Below are 21,710 nucleotides of genomic sequence, written 5' to 3'. Positions count from 1 at the left end.
CGCCCCCCCCCCCCCCCCCCCCCCTTTTTTTTTTATCTACTTTTGACTCCAAATTTATGTCTATACCAAGTTTTGACTATTATTATTTAACAATTACTTTTACTTAACACCTTTCCTAAACACACCCTTATTTTTTTATTAGGAGTTTAACTTATGTATATTGATCGGATAGTCAAAATAATATTTATACGCAAGTCATCTTAGAATGTAAAATTTATAATTATAAAAATAAGACAGGTTACTCATGTTATAACAAGTAAAGAACTTAATAGTGCAAAACTCCATTACATTGACAATATTTTGTAATTAAAGTGAGCTACAACAAAGCACAATTATCAATAGTAATTTTGATTTAGTAACATATATATGTGAAAATAGACTAAATAAACCAAACTATAACTAATTAAAATACATTGATAATAATTCTTCCCTAAGATGTCTTTATTGGGGATATTAAAGTTGATCAATAAGTATAAAAATAATGTTTTATAGAATCTATGTTTACTCCCTAAAACAAGTAAAGGACATACCTTTGGGATTATAATCATTAGGTACTACATAGAGTAGCCACATAAGTTTACTTAATTAAAAAGCACTAGCAAATGGAACCAAATTCTTTACTTCATATCTTCAATCATAATATTTTAAAAGAACTAATATTATAAAACGTTCGGAAACAACTTCTCTACCTTTTCAAAATAACACATCAACTCATCATTCTCTTCAGACCTCATAAACTATATTGAATATGTTGTTATTGCAGTACTATACTAACAAAAAATCCACTCTACTAGTCATAAAATTACACCTCTCAAGAAAAAATTATAAAAAATTAAGAACATTAATCATTTTTTACATAATATAATAATTATATAAGCTAGCAAATATTGGGACCAAATCCCACAAAACCATTTGCTCCATCAAATGAAATTTGGATGCCTTCTTGTTGGATGTTTCCTATTATAGAAAGTTTTGATGGTGATGGAGCAAATGCAAAACAGAATGTACCCTTGTCATTCACTGGAATTAGAAAGTTCCTAGCTGGCAGGGTCAAGATTTGCCCACCCGAAAGGAAGAACGAAACGGTCGGTACCCGAACCGTCACGAACCCATCTAGGTCATAACACGTGTCGAATATCGACACGGCCGGTGCCCTAGGGAGCGACACGGTTTCGGCTATAAATGCGTCCCGAAACGCCACGTATGCCTCTGAGGGTAGTCGTGTCACGGCCGTCCCTGTGTCCATGACGACTCCACCGTCCCCGAGCTCAGTGATCTTAAACACGTCTTCCGATATCGGTACTCGAACGCCTCCGACTCCGAGCCCTGATAACCCTATATAGTAAAAACTCGGGGTTAGTGGATTTCGAATAAGTGGCACCCACGCCGCACCGACCGGTAACACCCCTCGACCGAACTCGAGTGACCCGGTCGAGTCGGTGCCCCGACTCACTAAACAATAACTAAATGCACCGCCCGTTTGCCCGCCGAGTTGGCCCACTAGTGACATGGACCCACCGCCAAGGCCCAATAATCCAGCAGCAGCTGTAAACATGCCACTATTTCTATGTCCACAACCAATAGCAACATTTTTAACCATAGTGTGACCAAATGTCAATGTTTCAATTGCCATTGTGCCTTTAGTATATGAACCATCACCATACATAACCTCATATTTACACCGACCCGAATGACAACCAGAATTCTCAACCCGGTCGCATACTGACGACCCACATGGGACGCCAGTAAACGACAAGGAAAGAGATGGGTCGAATACTGGGTCGGATTGGTGATAACATTGGGTACAGGGCTGACACTGTACCCAAACAATATCACTACCAGAATCAAGAACCATGTATTGGTTCTTAGCTGGACTACCTACACCAATCCTAACAAAATATTCCCCACTACCTTGATCCATACCCGAAATAAGATCCGACCCGAATTCCTCGACCCGGTAATTAACACCACCATTTTGAATTCTGTGAATGATACTGGACACCCTTTTCAAATCTCTATTGATTCGACCTTCAAATACTTTGTTATTATTATATGGAAAATGGGGAATTTGTAGTTTGTCTCTGTGAATGAGCTTGAGCTTGAGTTTCCAATTTCCATTTTCTTGTTCAATTTCATTATCAACATGAAATTCTTCTTGATTTTCAAATGGGGTTTGGGGTTTTGTGTCTAATTGGGCAATGGATTCTTTTACATTGAAGATTTCATGAGTTGAGTTCTTGATTTCACTTGAAGTTGTTGCAATGGTGGTAGGAGATAAAATGAGCAAAATTGCTAAGGCTAGAAAGGGGAGAAACATTTTTTTTTGTGTGTGGTGAGAGGGAAGTTGAGAGTTTTTAATTTGTTTTTAAGGTTTTGGGATGTGAATAGAAGAAAAAGGGTTTGAGGGGTGGGTGGGGGTGGGGGTGGGGGTGGGAGGGTTGTGGGGTTGGAGAAGAAACCTTTGGCCCATTTTTTGGAGGGTGAGAAGAAATAATTGAATGATGAGGTTTCATTTTGGTGTTTCTTTGAATTTATTGTATAAATATCTTTTTTGTTTTTATATAGGATATTTGGTATCTGTATTAGGATTCGATAAAATTTCATTTTCCTCAAATTCAAAAAGACGTCTTTTTTGGTTTTATATTTGAAGTTTGATATTTGTATTAGGGGTTTGATTAAATTTCGTTCGCCTAAAAAATCTCAAAGGCATCTTTTCTGGTATTATATTTGATGTTTGGTATCTGTATTAAGGTTCGATTAAATTACATTCGCCTAAAAAATGACTCTATATTCATTGCTTGAATTCAAAATATCTAATTAAAAATGAAGATATATTTATCATGTACTACAATCCTTGATGGTTCAATATATTATGTTATGGGGCATCAAATTATTACATGTTCCTCGCACCAGTAATAAGTATCAAGTAATTTTTTTCATCAAAACTAAAACAGATAGAAAAAATTACCTAATATTTTGTCTCTATCGAAATATAAACCTGAAACCTAATTATTGTCGAACAATTTCATCAACTTGCTTGACTATCAAAAAGTAATCTAACAAAATAGGATGCAAAAAATGCCATTTTCTTTCATGATTATGGACTGATATAATCATTTAAATGGTTTTAAATTTCTTTGAAAGTACTTATAAGTTTAATTAAAGGATTTAATTCATATATATACACTCATAATGAAAAGATTTTATACACTACATGTGTTTTTACTTGATATAGTAGATTATTAGTTACCACCTTTATTAAATTTCCTATAAATATTGATTACAAAAATTTATATAATTTATAAATAATCTGATTCTATAAATATCTTTCGTACCGTAAATTGTTTGGTTGATAAGATGTGATAGATAAAAACATCTTATAAGTTAAAATAATTTATAAAATTATTTATTTCACTTTTTATATGAAATATATGAAATAACTAATAAAAAATTTTTAAAACTATTTATTACTCATAATTAAATACGAAATAAAATAATGCACATTTTATTTCGAAATTATTATCTTATAGACAAAAAACTATTTTGTTTAAGGAGGTGACAAAATGATTACATCAATGTGATGGGGTCTCTTGACTATATAGAGATTCTCCACACATGTTTATGTATTCCTCTCTCTATTAAAAGCTTCTTTAAAAGTACAAATAAATAAATAAGCACACGACAAAAGACCAATTAGCTTAAGATTAAAAAAATATTACCTAATCAAAGTACTTATTATGAATTTGAAAGATATTCACTTCTCTAACTTTTCATCTAAAATTTACTGTAGAATGGTATATTTATCTCATCTTATTATTCATCGAATGTTACCTTTTTTATTGTTTATTTGGTATTTGATATTTTCGGATCAAACTATTATCAATAGAAATATTTCTTGTTTCAAGAAATATCAAATTATTGTTATAGATGTGTAAGAATCAATTGATATAATATTCAAAAAGGGAAAAAGTTCAAACAAATGAAACTATTACTATAAACATTTTAAAGAGGTTTGACCATAAGAGAATGAAATTATAACTATTGTGCACTTTTCATGAAATACTTAAAGTATGAAGCTTTTGGCTAGCTAGCCTTCCCAATGTAACTAAAGCATTCACATATACAATAGAGAGAATAATGAGTTTTCACCATCCACAAGACATCAAATTGTTACCCAACTAATAATTTAGGGTGTGTTCGGTACGACAAAAAATATTTTTCGAAGTATGCTGAAGCGAAGGAAGAATATAATCAAACGTAAAATGTCACTTTATAATTTGTCAAACTTCATTAGAAAAGTGATTTTTCTCATATTTAAAAAACCTTGTTTTCTTAAAATTAAATAGCATAGCAAAACAAGCAAATATATTTTGGAAGAGTGGAGGGGCCAATTATTATTATGAATAAAAGAGATGATGATCAAGTCTCAACTTCTTTTTATAAAGGTGCATTATTCATCTTTTTCCTTCACAATTATAGTTTTTCAATTTATTGTAGGCATGATAAGAGTTGTAAGTCCCTACAATTCAATATGGCCATAAGGGTAAAAGATGGACTCATCACTTCAGACATACATGTTTGATGTTAGTTTGACAAAATCAAATTTTAAATAAAGGGATTGAATAACACAAGAACCGATTAAAGTATACATTTCTGCCTAAAGTTCACGCAAAAAATAACTAAAATGGTTGGACTTAGAGACAATTTTGTATCATGCCTTGCTTATAATTTTATATGACAACTTTTGATTTCTTCTAATTAGGGTATAACCTTGATTTAAAACAATAAGTTTTTTTCTTCTTCTTTTAATCAATTTGACTTGGAATAGTGAGTTGTTTGTAATCAGATACAGAAGAAAAGAAAAAAGAATCAAAAAAAGAGAAATGTTTAGTCAAATCAAATATCAAATTTATCGACCCTATGTCCCTTCATATGTCTACCTATATATCTCTCAAGGTCTCACGTTGAAGTGTTTTTTTAGGCTGGAAAGGGGAAAAAAAGATCAAGTACAAAATTACTGTAATTCTATTATAAATTTTATCTCATAGAATGTGAACTTGACAATGATAAAACTTCAAATCATTGCTTTCTACCATCTCAAATTTCATGTCATAAATATTTTCTTGTGATAAAATTTCAACCATATTCTAGATGTATCTTTAATGTCAATTAAGACTTAAAGAGGAAATGGTATTTTATTGTCTCTTATGATAGACTTTTGTAACCTTCAACCATTAGGAATTGCTAATCATTTTAACAAATGTATATAATTATAACCTAATGACAATAGAAACTAAATCATTTTCCTTTTCTCTCTAGTATATTACTTTTTTAAATTTCCCACACGATGTTTAACATCCAAATTAAAGCTCGACTAAATCCAAATCACAATGAAGGTAACACAATTCCAAACAAATAAGGACTTCGTATCCATGGAGACTCGAACACAATATCTCTGGCTAAAGGATGAAGGGGTACTTACCACTCCACCGTAACCCTCGTTGATTGATATTACTAAAGAAACATACAATGATTGTAGCAGTCAAAGGCGTGAAAATTGCAAGTCATGCACAAAAATAATAATTAGAGAACATGGGACATATATATAGTCATATATAAGGCCCTAGTGGTTGCAATAGACTTCCAAAATAAAGTTGTCACTAGTTATTCATGCAATAAAGATGCATGAATAATTAAGTGAAATGGAAGTGACCTACCAGGGGACGAGATCCGTTTTATAGGAAAACAATATTTATTCACTCAATCAATAGATCCTTTGATGTATAACACTAAATCTTATGTTAGATTATTTGTCTCAAAAGTCCTTAGATTATATGTAGTATGTCGATGGTTCTTTTTAGGCATAATACATAAACAGACATTTAAACTTGGCCTTAGATGACAAGTTAAGGCTACATCTAAACACTCCAACTCATTACCATTATGTCTCATGGACAGCCAATGTTGTGGAGACGAATTGAGGTGCCTCGTGCTTACTCGAGAGTTGGAGTTCTTGTCAGCTGAGGCCATGTTTGACTGTCTGTGTTTCTATATTATCCCTTATTGTTATGGGACAGAAGTATTTATCAAATTTAGTACTTCTAACATACACCTTAATGGACTGTACCTACCTAAACAAAGAAGGGGAATACTAAAAGAACGGTACAATAACTGGAAAAGAGAGACTCAGACAAGGATAAAAGAGTAACTTGTCACAAGCTGGGGGTTGAAGAAATAATTTGATTTTTTTTTTTTTTTTATCTTTTTCATATTCAAATGAATCAAACTAATTAAAAAATTCTAACACAGTACCAGATCAACCCTACATCTACTCTATAAATTACAGCTAAGGAAAGACTCATATTCTCGCGGAAACATGTTACAAGTTTTCACATAATACACTACGTGAATATGCAGTGAAATTGATGCATTCAATGCTTTAAAGTTTAGAGGCAGTGCAAATGCCCTGAACTCACCTTCGTTTCCCTACCTAAATTACAAGCAGAATTATCAGAAACCGTGTATGACCGACCACCACAATGGTTCAGCCGACAAAGACTTCATATGTTGATTTAACGCATCACCGACTCTTTGACAAATGAACGTCCGCCAGATCTGCATGATGAAGAATGTGAAAAGGATGTTAAACTTATAGGTAATACCTGAAAAGCTGAAAGTAAACTAAGATAGTGGCCTTGATTGAGCTTTGAGTCAAAACATACGAATATTCAAGATGGATGTTCATGAATCGAGCATTTTCTTTGCTTTGTGACAATGTTAGAGAGCCTTCAATAACCTGATCTTGCTCCACGTCTAAGGGTTCATAGAAGTAAACCAATGTCTGCAAATTCATGCCAAAAATGCAAAAACATGAACGCATGCACCAATTTCACCAGAGAAAATCTGCTAAAATAGTATGAGATAACAATCAATCCATAATTTTATTTCCAAACAGGATTATCATATCATTAGTTTATCAAAATATTTAGGTATTCCATCTAAGAACCAATATCAAGGATTACTTAAACTAACAGGTAATCTTCTATACGAAAGAATGTCAGCAGCACTACTGTTATCAAGCACTCTTTTTTTTGACAAGTAATGTGTATAGGGATATGCTGGCTCAAAAGTTACATCCTGAACAGAGCATTAAAATGAGTGCGATGAGATAACAAAATCAATTATAGCCATGGTATTATTTACATTATCATTAGCCATGTTGCACCAAAATCTAAGCAAAAATATACATCTAGATTTAATATTTGACAGTATTATCTTCGGAGCTCTCAAGAAAACATTTTCAGCTTTTAGCACAAAAAAAGGTGGCACAGAAGCTCCAAGCCTCTTACGATGATAGCAAACATATTTCTTATGGCCTCAGAATCTATTTCCTGGTCCATCTAAGACTAGTACAGAGGAAAATGTATATTTGTCCAACTCCTAGTGTAGATTTTATAAAATCAGATGACAAAATTGGATGCAGATTGTAATCAGTTTACTCTTTTCTAAGCCTGCCTTTCATTCCGATGAACCAAAAGCAAAGAGTAGAATACAGAGAGCACCCAATTTTTTATTTTTTTTTTGGGGGGGGGGGGNGGAGGAATAGTAGTTATAGAACCTGTTGCCAGTGTGTTGGGGGATCCTCTGGTGCAGTTGACAAGACAAGGGCGTCATTAGGATTGGGACGCTTCTTTCTTTGATTGCCTTCCGTCATGTTACTGTTTGAAGGCTCAACAAATGAAGGCCGCATACCATTATTCAAAGGAAATACTGTTGGGCCAGTAAACTCCACATCAAACCAGAAAGCAAAACCATGAAAGGGTGCTGAAAAAAAATAGAATCAGGCCATACGACCATTAGAATATTAAAGAAGAAGGTACCAACACTAAAAGAAGAAAAGCATGAATCATCTCCCACCCACTATTTTTTTCTTATATAAAAAAAGAACAGATGTTATAAAAGAAACCCATGAGTTCCGTGTACAACAGACTCAGACAATGTTTATTTGGAAAGGGAGAGAGAAGTTACATCGCATCATTGACTCAAATTTAAATCTGGATGTGATGGACTCTAGCTCCTGAGTTGTCACTGTATAACAGTCCACATGCTTCACCTGCCATATAGTTGAAGGGAAATGAGTTTAAAATGAGGGAGGCTCATGAGTTCAATAATAGTGCATAAAATACGAAGAGCCAGAGGAAATAATTGAGCATAAGGCACAGAAGCCCAGGACTTTCTAAATTCTAAATTCCTGATGATCTTGATATAAATATCAGACCATACTCGAGACTCAAGAGCACCCTAAGTCTGCTAAAATAACTGTGAAGACTCAAAAGCATGATGCAATTCATAAAACATCCATACCATGAGCACAAAGCAAGATCCCTTACCTTATTCACAATCCCTAGAATCTTACATGATCCTGTAGTTCTGAAAGACATACTATTCATGCAAAAGGACAAGCCCAAACAGGAAAGGAAAAAAAAAATTGTTTCCTCTTGAGGATTCACCACCTTAAGAATAGATGTCAATGTTTATTCCAAGCAACCAATTTTCATGAACCTATAATTGCTTCTTTAATCACTAATATTTAGTATATAGTCCTACAGCTCTGCGCTCTTTGTGCTGTGTGTGACTATCCAACAGAACCTGGACAGAATGATTGAGCAACAGACTGACCCTTCTTCATACATGATTATCGACTTAGATTATGCATTTTTATTTTTCATAAAAAGGCTACGAATTGTTTCATATAGTTCCCCTTAATCAGAAGGAGTTATATTCCAATGATCTTTTTCATCCCCTTCTCCACCAACCCTACCCCACCCCTTAGGGTGGAAATCTGAAAATAAAAAAGAAAAAGAGCCAGTACTGGTACAACACCTCTGAGACTCAATCAGCAGCAATGGGAATTTCAAACTTCATATAACTCAAAGTATGTAGTCCTACTTATCCAGACTTTGGGGCAACAATCAAGTGATCCCAGATTACAAACATAAATCTGCAGAATCTACTAATCCAATGATCTGCGTAATAACTTAAATCATATAAATTTTTCTTTCATATAGCTCCTTTACCAGGAAGCATCCCCTTGCTTGGATTAAGACAAATTTGTTGTTGTTGTTTTTGACACAGATAATAATTTGCAATATGAAACCCAAAAATAATTGAATTTGCCGGTACTAACCACTTGTGGCCATGTCAAAACATTTTCAACAGTAATTGTCTCCACTGATGGCTCTTCAAATGCGCACTGCTTTGCTAACGGCATTATAGCAGACACTACAAAAAATTGGAATTCCAACTGAAATCTAAAGAGGAAACACATACAAATATAGATAATCAAAAGCATAGGCATTTAGCAACTAAACTTTGTTTTTTAGGGTTGTTTACCCCACTCACACAGAGTTTAAGGTCCATGTGCACTATACAGCTCTCCCACAGAGATAACACTTTTTTTTTTGTGTGTGATCAGTACGATAACGCCTTTCACATTTTTACTAGATAAGGGAGGATAATAAATGAAACAGCAGTTCCAACGATAACAAATAAAGAATCAATTGTCTAAGCTCAAGATGATACGGTCCAACGAATTAAAATGGTATACAAACCAGCAAGTCTGGAAACATTAAGATTTAAAACAAGTTTAACCATTGTACAAGAAAGGTCATTGAGAAACAGTGCTATTTAATGATGAGTCCTATGTTAGTGCAAGCGATGGGTGACTAGATAATGTAGCCACTCAGTGCTATGAACTAGAATAATTTTGTTTCAATCAGAAAAGAGTATTCTTCATCAAAATTAAGCATGTCGTTGTTGATGTGGGGATCCAAATGTGTGGCAACGATGAAGAAGAGAAAATAAACTGGAGGGTTGGACAAAAGGAGTTGAGCTTTATATACAGCTCGATGAATAATGATATCATAAATCAAATCTTAAGAGTTTTCACATGTCTAACTTGATAAAGTGGCTGAACAAAATAGTGATATCCTCAACCAATAAACACAAGAAAGTGGATCTAATTTGCATTCTTAAGAGAGAGCACTTCGTCAAGGTTATGATTTTGCTGGAAGAACAGCAGAGATAACCATGAGTCGTACAACAAATACTCACTGTCTATTCCATAAACGTTACGCCAGAAATCAACACTTTCACTATACCGGTCTGGATGTGTCACAGGCGCCATGTATAGCTGCAGAGAGAAGAAACAGAGATTAAAATGACATCACTCTTTCATATCATTAAGTGGTGGAAAAGCAAAGGTCATTCATAATCATCAGACTCCGGGTCTGGATACTTCAGACTTGTTCTAGGTGAACAATGCAGTCGGCATTAGAATTGGTTCTAAGAGCTTTTCTCATCTTAATCTAAATGAATAGATCACTATTCCTAATACAACTGCTTCATATTACTTCTTGGCACTGTAAGTATCAGCACGGGATTTCCTCTATGAGTAACATATGAAGCAAATACTAATATTGTGTATTTGCCGCATTACAGAATATCTGAATCTGTCACATAACTATTAAATGCGTGAATCTAATTCTGATAATACAGACACACTATTCACCCAAATAAAGGATGCAAAAGAAGGATAATACACACGCACAACACACACAGAAGATAACCCCCAAATAAATTTGAAAGCACACATAAATTAGGGAATGGAGTATGACTACCGTTGCATGTGATGGAAGAATAAGACCTCCTGGTTTCAGCCAGCGGTCTCTAGCAGTGATAACACTCCCCAGCATGCTCTGCAAGGACAAGCATATTCCATGCAGTGTAAGAAACAGAAAAGTTGAGAAAGTCATGGAATCCCACATAATACATTTAAAAGGTAAACCATGTGGAGACCAAACTAGATGTAGGCACGCCTTGGTGCCAGGCCAGTGCCCAGTCTTATCCCGAAAGAGAAACAATTTTTCAATAGATGTCTATAAGAGAAGCATTGAAATGTGTCAGTCTGTATGGTATTACCTCATAAAGCAGCATGTAACCCATCCATTCTGAAACTATAACGTCAACTTCTTCATCAATTTCAACATCCTGAACTAACCAAAAAGTATGCTATAGTCATTAGTCACCAAACTCAAATCTATATAATAACAAGAGATATATTCATCCATTATAAAGAGATTCAATTACGACAAAGTTAGAAATGACAACATTTCCATTGATGACAACTATGAAAATGGATGTGTGGACATACTAGAAGAGATAGGATTATGAACGAAGATGAGGGAGGAGAGGCTGAGATGGTTCGGACCTGTGAAGAGGAGATGCATGGATGCCCCAATGAGGAGGTGTGAGAGGTTGGCTGTGGTGAGTATGAGAAAAGGTAGAGATTGCTAGAAGAAATATTGAGGGGAAGTGATTAGACGGGAAATGACACACTTGTAGCTTACCAAGGACACAACCCTAGATAGGAGGATTTGGAGGTCGAGGATTAGTTGTAGAAGGTTAGTAGGTAGTCGAGCATTGTCTAGTCTCCCTTATCGGTGTCTCTATTTTCACTCTCCAACTATCTTATTTTTCAATTTATTACTACATGTTTTCTTCTGTCTCGGTTAACATATGTTGCTAATGCACCCATCTACATACATATGAATTGAATTTTAAGGATTTTTACTTCGCTCTAAGAAAAGGTGGATTTCATACAACTTAAGCAAACAAAAGCAGCCAAATGTCCAATGGTAATAACATCAATTCTAAGTTGCAAAAACAGCGGAAGAATCAAATGTTAAGACTAGAACATACCTCGACCCGCCCATGCAAAACAATAACTTTGTCACATAAGTTGTTTGCCTTCACAATTTCATTCGCCTGGTGAACCATAAAAAACAGATGTAAAATGAAATTCAAGTTCAATTATTTCACATAGCTCCTGTAGAAAAAAGACAGTGGAAGAGATCTTAAGAATGTCCAGCTACTAGAGTGTTTCCCTCCATCTATTATGGTTTGAATAATGTTCACACATTTTTAGTAGGAAAGGATAGACAATTGCAGGAATTTCAAAGCCTCAAAGGTTCGCTCTAAGTGGCATCATTGGAAGTAAAGAAAATTAATGTAATAGTATTTTTAGAGTGATCTAAATCAGCAGCATAAACAAGATTTTTTGTAAGTGGTATCAACATTTCTAGAAGTGAAAAAACATTCATATTTATAACTTTTTAACAAAGACAGAGAAGAAACATTCAAGTCTAACTAAGTTTATTTTCTTCTATCTTCTTTATTCTCTGTCTTTGTTGTCGTCTTCTTCTTCTCTCCATCATTTTAGTTTCAACTAATGTTCAAAGTAAATGCCAGACTTAGATCAGCTCTTTACCGTACCGACAACAACATCATGTCAACTTGACACGAATCTGGTGATGGAAAATGACGAATCAACATATCCCAGTAATATACCCCAGTTGACACAACAAAGGTGTGCAGTAACAAATATTTTGCGCCCACGAATATTTGTTTGATTCTTTTTCTATAAGAAGAATTTGTCAGCTTGCTTATGGAATGCAATGCTCACTCATGAGCTAAAATTAGGAAGTACTATTTGATGAAGCAAATGACGAAGAAGTATTAGCGGGAGGCCAAAGTAAGGTATGGCTCCATGCTTGTGTTTATAAACAATCGGCCGTTGCTTAGTCATGCATCTAAATTTTGTGAAATAAACTGAATTACAATATCAGCTAAAATGTCCTAGAATAATTCACATATCAATGTATATTCAAGCATGTTTGCAACTGAATTACCCCATTCCACTTCTGTCAAAAGCATTTTGTTTTTGCACATTAAATGCCAGTCCATTCTCTTCAAACTCACAAGTGACAATATCACTCCGCCTATTCTCAGCTTTCTGGCAGTCCTCCCATGGGACAGTTTGTTCAGTCTATCCATGAAACTCATGTTTGTTTCATCCTACCAACATACAAAAACTGAAAAGAAATACTCTTCCCTTGAAAAGTCCTTGGCTGTACAACTACATACTGCAGAAATTGTCTTCATTTCGACAACTGGAAGTTCTTTAGAGAGCCTTTTTTTATAAGGCATCTAAAGATCTTTAGAGAACTTACCACCCTGTTAGACTACTGATAAACAATGAGTTAAATCGTGAGTGTTTGAAATCTTTAAGTAGTGGAACAACATCATGCACCATCATTGTCCTCTACTGCCTCACTAAAACTTCTTTACAAACTTGTCAAAAAGAAAGTTAACTTAAAGAGGGGAGTATTTGAAGGTTCTGCAAGCCTTTGTAAAGGATGCAGCATCATCATAAAGCACCATAATGAAGCAGTCAATTGTCTCAGAACTCATCAACCATAAGAAATGTTCGGGGAAGTATTACTCTAAGGCACATTTAGAATACAAATACTACATAGAAAAGCTTCAACGAACATCCTCTAACAGAAGGAAACAAGTACCTGGACAGCTATATCACTTGCATCAACAGCATACACCTGGGATAAAAGAACATCTGCCTAATAAGTGTTATATCTGGAACATCCAAATTAAAGGGAATACCAATTGAAGCACGCAAATAAGTTCAGATTGCATCAAGAAGAGGTCATGACTTCACTTGGTCCACTAAAAACCAGGGTAGAAAGAAAGTAAAACACATCAAAGATGCAACTTTATTGTATAGAAGAAGAAAAAAACATGGATCTTCCCAAAAGAAAATGAACAATCTAAAACGCTGTCATAGTAGCTAAACCAATAGAGAGAGAATAAATGAGCCATAGCTGCTTTTGTGCAAGAAGACTGAAGAAACAATCAACCATATATTTCATCACCATGATCAAATGAATAATTCTTGGGTACCCATTCTTCTGTCTTTTGATGTATAAAACTCATAATTCCTTTTTTTATAGATGAAAATAAAACTCATAATTCCTTAAACAATCCAGGATCACCGGTTGTTTTGGTAGAAACCAAAACATTGGATGTCGATACAGAGATACTTATTTTGGAGCATTTGATAGGAAAGGAGCAAAGAATCTTATAAGGAGAAGGTTCGCCAAAACGTAGATTCGACAGTTTGTTCAAACTTTAAGTTATGGAGCAAGGAAAGATATTTTTTATCATCTCTCAACTTGTGTGACTTCCGGGATGAAACTTGAAAATGGCATACAATATATAGCTGTTACGTGTTCTTACATATGCTGACTTTTACATGCTTTGGCACCAAACAGGTGCCCAATAGATGGAATTTGGCACTGTAATGTACCAAGAAGAATGTGCATGCAGTGAAGATAGGGGAAGTGTTGACTGCAATATAGCTCAGACATCTACGTCACTTTAATATTCCAGTGACAAATACGGATTGTGTTGCAAATTTTTTTTTGAAACTGGAAGAACTGTGATGCAATTTTCCACATTGACTATTCAGAGCACTTCTAGTATTAGAACATATTGTAATCTAGCAATAGCTGGGTGAATTTTTCCATTTGTTCGCATACATAAGTTCATAATATTGTCTCAAAAGTTGAAAGGAACCATGGAAATAACAACTCCACTCTGGTACTGAACTGAGATTGATGAAATTTCAGCAGAGGACTTAATGATATCTTACTCGTCTTGCACCCGCTTGTGCACAAAATATAGATAGGATCCCGGTGCCACATCCAACATCAACGACAACCTAGAAAATGTAAATTTAATTATACCATAGGCATAGACGAGACTGGTTGAACTATGTAATGAAATTATTAAAAAAACACAAAAGAACCATGAAAGACTTAAGTAGCAATACAATGTGAGATTTGATAAATTTTAGAATTTCATTTGGGGCACAGAATAATTTAGATAGTCAACTTACTTTTCCAGCAATGAAGTTTTGATGCTGAAAAATTGCATTCCTATAAGTGTCCGTCCGCACACGATCCTGCGAGTTCCACCCATAAATTAACATGTCCTTTGTACATCTAGATATATTTGAAAGCATAAACACAAGGGAACAGGAAGTTCAAATGCAAGCCAAATAATTAAATTCACCTAAAAACAAGCAGTAAAATGAATTTTCAACACTTCTTAGTTTAAGCTCACTTCATATCATCATCATACTAAATAAAATGCAACAGAGGGATTATAAATTTTGAATTACACTATTCAGCTCCGTAGTGTTCAAGACTATAGTAATGCAAAGAAGCCAATTAATTCTATAACACCATAATTACAGCTCCCCCATGGTTACACTCCCTAAAAACTGACTTTCACGAATGAATATGGACATGTATACATGACAACCCAGTCTAACATCTCACAAGTATAGCCAAATAATCCTATAACTCTGTAAGCTCAGCTACACAAAACATTACACTCTCTAAAATCTTAATTCTTGCAAATGTATGCCTAACATACTAACTAGTATAGACAAATAATCCTGTAAGCTCAGCTCCTCAAAACATTGCACTCCCTACAAACTGATTCTTCCGAATGTATATAGTAGACAAGTACACATGCCAACTCCACTCCGGTTGAACTCTTCCAACTCAATCATCCTTTTTCAATTCATTATCGCAATGCCTACACACTCAATAGACAAATATGTACATAATAAATACACATATTCAGTGAAGTAGATCCGTAATGCCATAAATACCTTAATCATCTCTTCATGAATGCCAACATGAGCATACGAATTAAAATATGCCGTATCGAACTCCGTACAAGGAGGTGTAGGCTTTTCCCTCTCCTCCTCATCTTCGTGATGCTGCTGCCATTGAGAAACCCTAGCATCACCATCACTACTACCACCACCTCTACGGCCACGTGACCTGCCGCGGCTGCCTCTGCGTACTCTATTACCGCCTGAGATACCGACGGCGACGGCGCCGTCGTGGTGGTACCCGTTAGTGTAACCGCCGTCTGTTGGTTGTAACATTTTTTTTTCGTTCCCACGCGAATCTCAGAGTCTCACTGCCCAAAACTATTGGAGTAAATGTTGTATCGTTGAGAAGAGAAGAGAAAGGGTTCTATTTTGGGGAAATTAGCACTTTTAGACCTTCAAATGTTGATAAATTTTAATTAAGCACATTTAACTTTCAGTTAATTAATATATATACATTTTTGAGCTATTTGAGTTTTGATTTTGACCATCAACTGATTCAAACCTACCTGTGAACACCACTATATCTAATTATGAATCATTACAAATTTGATGATTATTAACTGCATAATTATTCAGTTATTAATATGTTGTATTAAATTTATATTGTTATTCAATATTTGAAAGTAAGATAATGCTAGAAAAATCCTAAGTATCATGTATTTCCCATATAAAGGACGAAAAATGCATAATTTTGTTTATTGGTGATAAAATATGCATAGCAAATATCATAAGAACTAGAACTAGAATGCATTGATAATAATAAGATCAAAAGTGAAATTATGTGAGGTTTTTTTATTGGGGAATTTTCACATATAGTCACTCAAAAATAGCTTAATTATGTTCTATACCTATAGTTTGCTAATTACGATTCGTAGTTACATGTTATGGGGAGGAGAGTGGCTAGCGAGATTGGGAGAGGGTGGAGAGAGGCGAGCGAGAGAGGGCAGAGAGTGGAGAGAGACGAATTGTATATGTATATCAACCAAAATAATTGTATATATGTAACTAGTATACATATGTGTTTGTATATCTGGCGAGCGAGATTGGGAGAGGGAGGAGAGAGGTGAGTGAGAGAGGGTAGAGAGTGGAGAAAGGCGAAACGTATATGTATATCAGTTAGATAATTGTATATATGTGACTATTATGTATATGTTGTATTTGTATATTTGCATACTACTTGAATTTGTATACAGTTGAATCGAGTTAAAACATTTGTATTTGTATATCTAATCTCTCTCGTTTTATACAAACACAAATTATATATTGTATTTGTATAATTTGTGTTTGTATAAAGTGAGAGAGAAATGCAAAAGAGAACTGGCCAGGGAAAGATTTGTATTTGTATAATTATAAGTGTCTATGATTTGTATATCTCGTCTCTCTCGCTTTATACAAACACAAACACAAATTATATATTTGTGTTTGTATAAAGTGAGAAAGAGATTGGCTGAAGAGAAGCGAGAGAGAGATTGGGCAAGGAGAGGAGAGAGGTGAGGGAGAAAAAGAGGAGAGTGGCGAATGAGATTCAAGAGAGAGGGGAAAGAGAGAATGTAATTATAACTAGAAGTAAGTTTTGAATTGTAATTAATGCAAACTGTAGCTATGTTAGCTAAATAACTATTATATGTTTGCGTAACTGCGTAATTTTCATTTTTTTTAAATATATCTAGGTTGAATATATAATAGATTGTGTCATTGCACAAGTAAAAAATTCAATAACATGGGATAAAGAGATAGACTTGAAGCCACTTGACGATAATGAAATGGACTACTTGTGATAGTTTAAAATAGTCTATTAAATACAATTTTGATCATTTAAATTTGTTAAAAGTAAATCTTTTTGTCTTCGTTAAATAATTAAAAAGTTATGTACATTATTTTTGCTTTCTTCCTCATTAGTTAAACAAAGTGTATCCTTCTCTAATACGATCAACCAAGTCATTAAGTTTCAACTCATCATTCTCTAGCATAAGGCTAGTAAAACCAAATGTACCATCCAAGTTAAATGCGAACCTCCCTCACCATGTAGGTTCAAGCTCAACACCGATGGAGCTGTGGGAACTAGCCCTAAACCAAAACAAGGTGGCGGACATGCTTAGCAAGGAAGGACTCAAGTGCGATGCCTTTGGAATACCAACCTTTTTGATAGTTCCTCCAGTGTTTGCAAAGGAAGTAGTATAGATAGATATTTTAGGAACTACGTACTCTAGGAAACTAACTATCCTGCTACAAGCAATTTGTTAAACATTAGTTAATTTTAATATAATTATCCTTTTGATCTTTTAAAAAACTGATACTCAAAGGTTGGCTTTCTATGGTAGAATGGAGAGTTTCCTTCGTTAATGAATTCACGTTGTAAAGATACTATACATGAGTGTAATTCAATCTCAATAATTAATTCATAAGAAAAATATTTTCTAAGTCCATAATAGCAAATTACTAGTTTATTTCCTAACTAATGTAGGACTTCTAATTCACACTCTAAATAGGTTCAATTAGAACATGCACCGAGAGCTCAATAAAGATAACTTGAATAGTATATTCAAATTAGTAGTACTGGATAATATAACATATAAATAATGAAGGGATAATTGTACAGAATGGCAAACTAATAATGTTAATTAAATGCACTAACTACCGTTTCAGTTATTTCCTTTAATAAGTAAAATCTCGATCACTTTTCTATTATAGGGCCCCACCGATTTGTATAATTTATTAAAAAAATAAAACGGACGTTTTTCCTTTTCCCTTTCTTTTATACAATCTATTCTCCTATTTCCTTCAAATTCTCCCAAATCTTCTCCCCAAATACAATTTCAAATTACAAATTTCTCCAGCACGTCCTCGTCTCGTTTTCAAAAGAGAAACATTACTTCAAAAATTTCAGGTACCGTCAAAACTCATCTCATTTTGTTAATTTTTTTTAATTTTTTCAAACTACCTTTTCACATCAGTTCATAATCCATATAGATAAAATTGAAGTTGTTGTTTCTTGATCATTGGAACATGATAGGTATTTGTATTTATGTATATGTTATGATTTCATGTTATTTTTACATTTTTTTGTGTTGATTCATGTCTTCTACTGTTTGTTTATACAATTGTGGTTGTATAAATGTATAATATTAGTAGTTATTGTATAATGCTCCTTTAAACATACACAGTTGCTCACACTTGTACATTTATTGCTCGGTCAAGTAAAAAAAGGAAAGAATAAACTGACGTTTATACAAATCACAATGATAAACTGAAGTTGTTGTTTGCGGGTCATTGGACTGTATAATCATGTGGGTCATTTACTGTATAATCATTATTTTTACATTTTTTGTGTTGATTCATGTCTTATACTGTTTGCTTATACAATTGTGGTTGTATAAATGTATAATATTAGTAGTTATTGTATAATGTTTATTTAAACATACACATTTGCTCACACTTATACACCTATTGCTGAGTCAAGTAAAAAAAGGAAAGATAAAACTGACGTTTATACAAATTACAATGATAAACCTGAAGTTGTTGTTTGTGGGTTATTGGACTGTATAATCATTATTTTTAAAATTTCTATATAAAAAATAAGTTATATATACATATACATTTATACAATTAAGAATTTCAACAACAAATAGAATATATATTTATACAAATTCTAGCAACTTAAGTTATTCACATATATACATATTCCCATTATATACTCATATAAACGTTTATATACACATTCTGCATATACATTTATATATAAACAATTATATACACAAATTAAAACTTTATACACAATTATACAATTTCATAAAAGTGCAGTGTTATTGTTACTTTCAGAGAGTACAAATTTTTACATTGATATAACAATCATATATCCAAAATCATGATGAAGATGCACTATATAAAACAAACACATAATAGTTTCATATATGAATTATACATATCTTACTGAATCATATCTAAAAACCTATACGTATAAACTCTAAGCAAATATACAAATTCGAACACAAATATTACTGTGAAATGAGTGAATCTCCGATTACAAATTCAAAATAATCAATAATTTCGTCCAGAAAATTTTCAGATCACAAATTTTTCTAGATTACTATTAACTATACAAATCATAAGTGTTAAACTCTATTTCGAACAAAATATACACCTCTCAATATACATTCAACTTAAATTGATGATAGTTAAAAAGGAAATCTGATTTTGAATACACGTTAAGCACCATCTTTGACCAAAAAAGGCAAAATCAGAGAATGTTTTCGTCATGAAATTACCTCATATTGCTATCTCTACAATCCAATGATCTCGATTATTTGTATAGTACCGTCAATAGCTTGATCGATTTTCTGAATTAAGTTACAATGGAGTTCTTACTTTTGAAGACGACAAAGAAGGAAAGGAATTCGAATGAAACAGAACGTGCGTGACTTTAGTGATTTTTTTCCTTTTTTTTTTCTAACCGAAATTAACGCCTTTTTATTTATTTTTTTTAAACAATCAAAATGTATATAAAAAAAAGACTGACTAGCGAATATACAGAAAGACACATCCGTAGCAAACTAAAATTTTGCTACGAATTGCAATTTTATAAAGTTTGCTATAGCATACAATTAGCAATTTTTTTTTTGCTATACGTAAAATTTTCTCAATAATGAATTCAATTGATCTCAATACCTTGATACAAAACATATACATATTTGAATTGATAAGAATTAATTTTAAACCTATAATTTTAAAAGTTCAACAAATTCATAATAAGAATCTATATATCAAATCAATCAAAATTATATCTTAAATCCATAATTCTATAATAATACATCCATTCTCTCGAAATCATCAACGCTTTATCCTTCATCAAAAAAGTTGTTATGTTTACGTTAGAAATTAACGGGACAACAGAATTCAGTTTTGATATAGTTGTTGTTTGTCCTTTAACTATTTATCATCCTATTAGTTGTCACTCTATTGCAAGTTGGTGTTCAATAGGGATAGGTCCACTTTTCTAGAACTATTTTCACCTTTCAAAATCACACTCCAATATGTTCATATATAGCTGTAACTAGGGTAATAAAATCAAATCCAACTCATCCAATCCGTTTAAATTTGGATAGGTTATTGATACGCTTATTTATTAGTTTAATTCGTTAAAAATTCGATTGATATGTTATTCAAATTGATTAACGAGAAATTTTGTCAAACAATTTTTAAAATACTTTTTTTAAAATTTGATGTGTTATATATAGTCATAATAAAGAAAAAAATAATTTTATTAGATACTAAAATAGTTTAAAAGAACAAAAAAATTAATTAAGCTTGGTAAAAATTGAATAATTGGGTTAGGTCTTGACTCATTATATAATTCATTATCTAATCCGTTTTAACCAACCCTTTTTTATGCATGCAAATCTGAGTTAGATTGGGTATTAACTCAATTATTGTATTAATTCATTATGACTCGCCCAATTATCTCCCGTTGATAACATAATTCAAATTCACCATAATAATCTCATTTTAATAATTAGCCTATAGTACTTAGATAAACACGCACCTATAACCATGGCCAAATCTTCAGAAAAAAAGTTGTTTCAAGAGCTATTTGATTGGGTAAACTCTCATAATGTTGTTTGTATTTACAAATTATATATCATCAATTTAATAAGTTGAAATCAATTATGTGAGTTATTATTGATACATAAATAAATAAATAATAATTACGGATGCAATCAAATTCAATAAATTTTAACTTAAATTTCGCATTCGTGATATTCATTTTTTGGGAGGGGGTACTGTGGGGTTTGAATTCCCATCACTAGGGTGAGCATGTGGGCGGCTCACTTATACCTCACTATCGTTGTGTTAAAAGATTCATTTAATGGGTGTGTTTGGTACGAAGGAAAACGCTTTATTGGAAAACAAGTTGATTTTTGACTTATTTTCTCATGTTTGGTTGATGAGTAGAAAATATTTTCCGAAAAAGATTTTTAGTGTTTGATTTATGAATGAAAAATGTTTTTGAAAAATTTCTTTTATTTTTACTAGAGTAAAAAATAATTGTTGAAATTGAAAATATTTTTTAAAAACAAACTTAATTTTTTTGGGGGGGGTGGGGGGGCTG

At 33.2% G+C, this 21,710-nt stretch overlaps 2 protein-coding genes across 2 annotated transcripts; both read right to left on the bottom strand.

Moving 5' to 3' along the window:
* Nucleotides 1–802: 802 nt before the first annotated feature.
* Nucleotides 803–2,352, bottom strand: LOC125854605 (protein ASPARTIC PROTEASE IN GUARD CELL 2-like). The gene has a single exon (XM_049534188.1). The coding sequence runs from the start codon at nt 2,315–2,317 to the stop codon at nt 878–880; it is 1,440 nt and encodes a 479-aa protein (XP_049390145.1). The 5' UTR covers nt 2,318–2,352; the 3' UTR covers nt 803–877.
* A 3,848-nt stretch (nt 2,353–6,200) lies between these two features.
* Nucleotides 6,201–15,910, bottom strand: LOC125854606 (probable protein arginine N-methyltransferase 6). Its single transcript, XM_049534189.1, has 13 exons — nt 15,596–15,910; nt 14,813–14,878; nt 14,567–14,635; nt 13,419–13,454; nt 11,761–11,826; nt 10,981–11,049; nt 10,680–10,757; nt 10,114–10,192; nt 9,188–9,282; nt 8,029–8,113; nt 7,619–7,824; nt 6,723–6,841; nt 6,201–6,615 (listed from the first exon to the last, which is right to left on the bottom strand). The coding sequence occupies exons 1-13, from the start codon at nt 15,875–15,877 to the stop codon at nt 6,573–6,575; spliced, it is 1,293 nt and encodes a 430-aa protein (XP_049390146.1). The 5' UTR covers nt 15,878–15,910; the 3' UTR covers nt 6,201–6,572.
* Between the last annotated feature and the right edge of the window lie 5,800 nt (nt 15,911–21,710).

This window comes from Solanum stenotomum, chromosome 2, assembly GCF_019186545.1.
Source record: "Solanum stenotomum isolate F172 chromosome 2, ASM1918654v1, whole genome shotgun sequence".
Lineage (NCBI taxonomy): Eukaryota > Viridiplantae > Streptophyta > Magnoliopsida > Solanales > Solanaceae > Solanum > Solanum stenotomum.
Note: the sequence above shows the minus strand (reverse complement) of the source record. Positions and strands in the feature narration are given on the sequence as shown.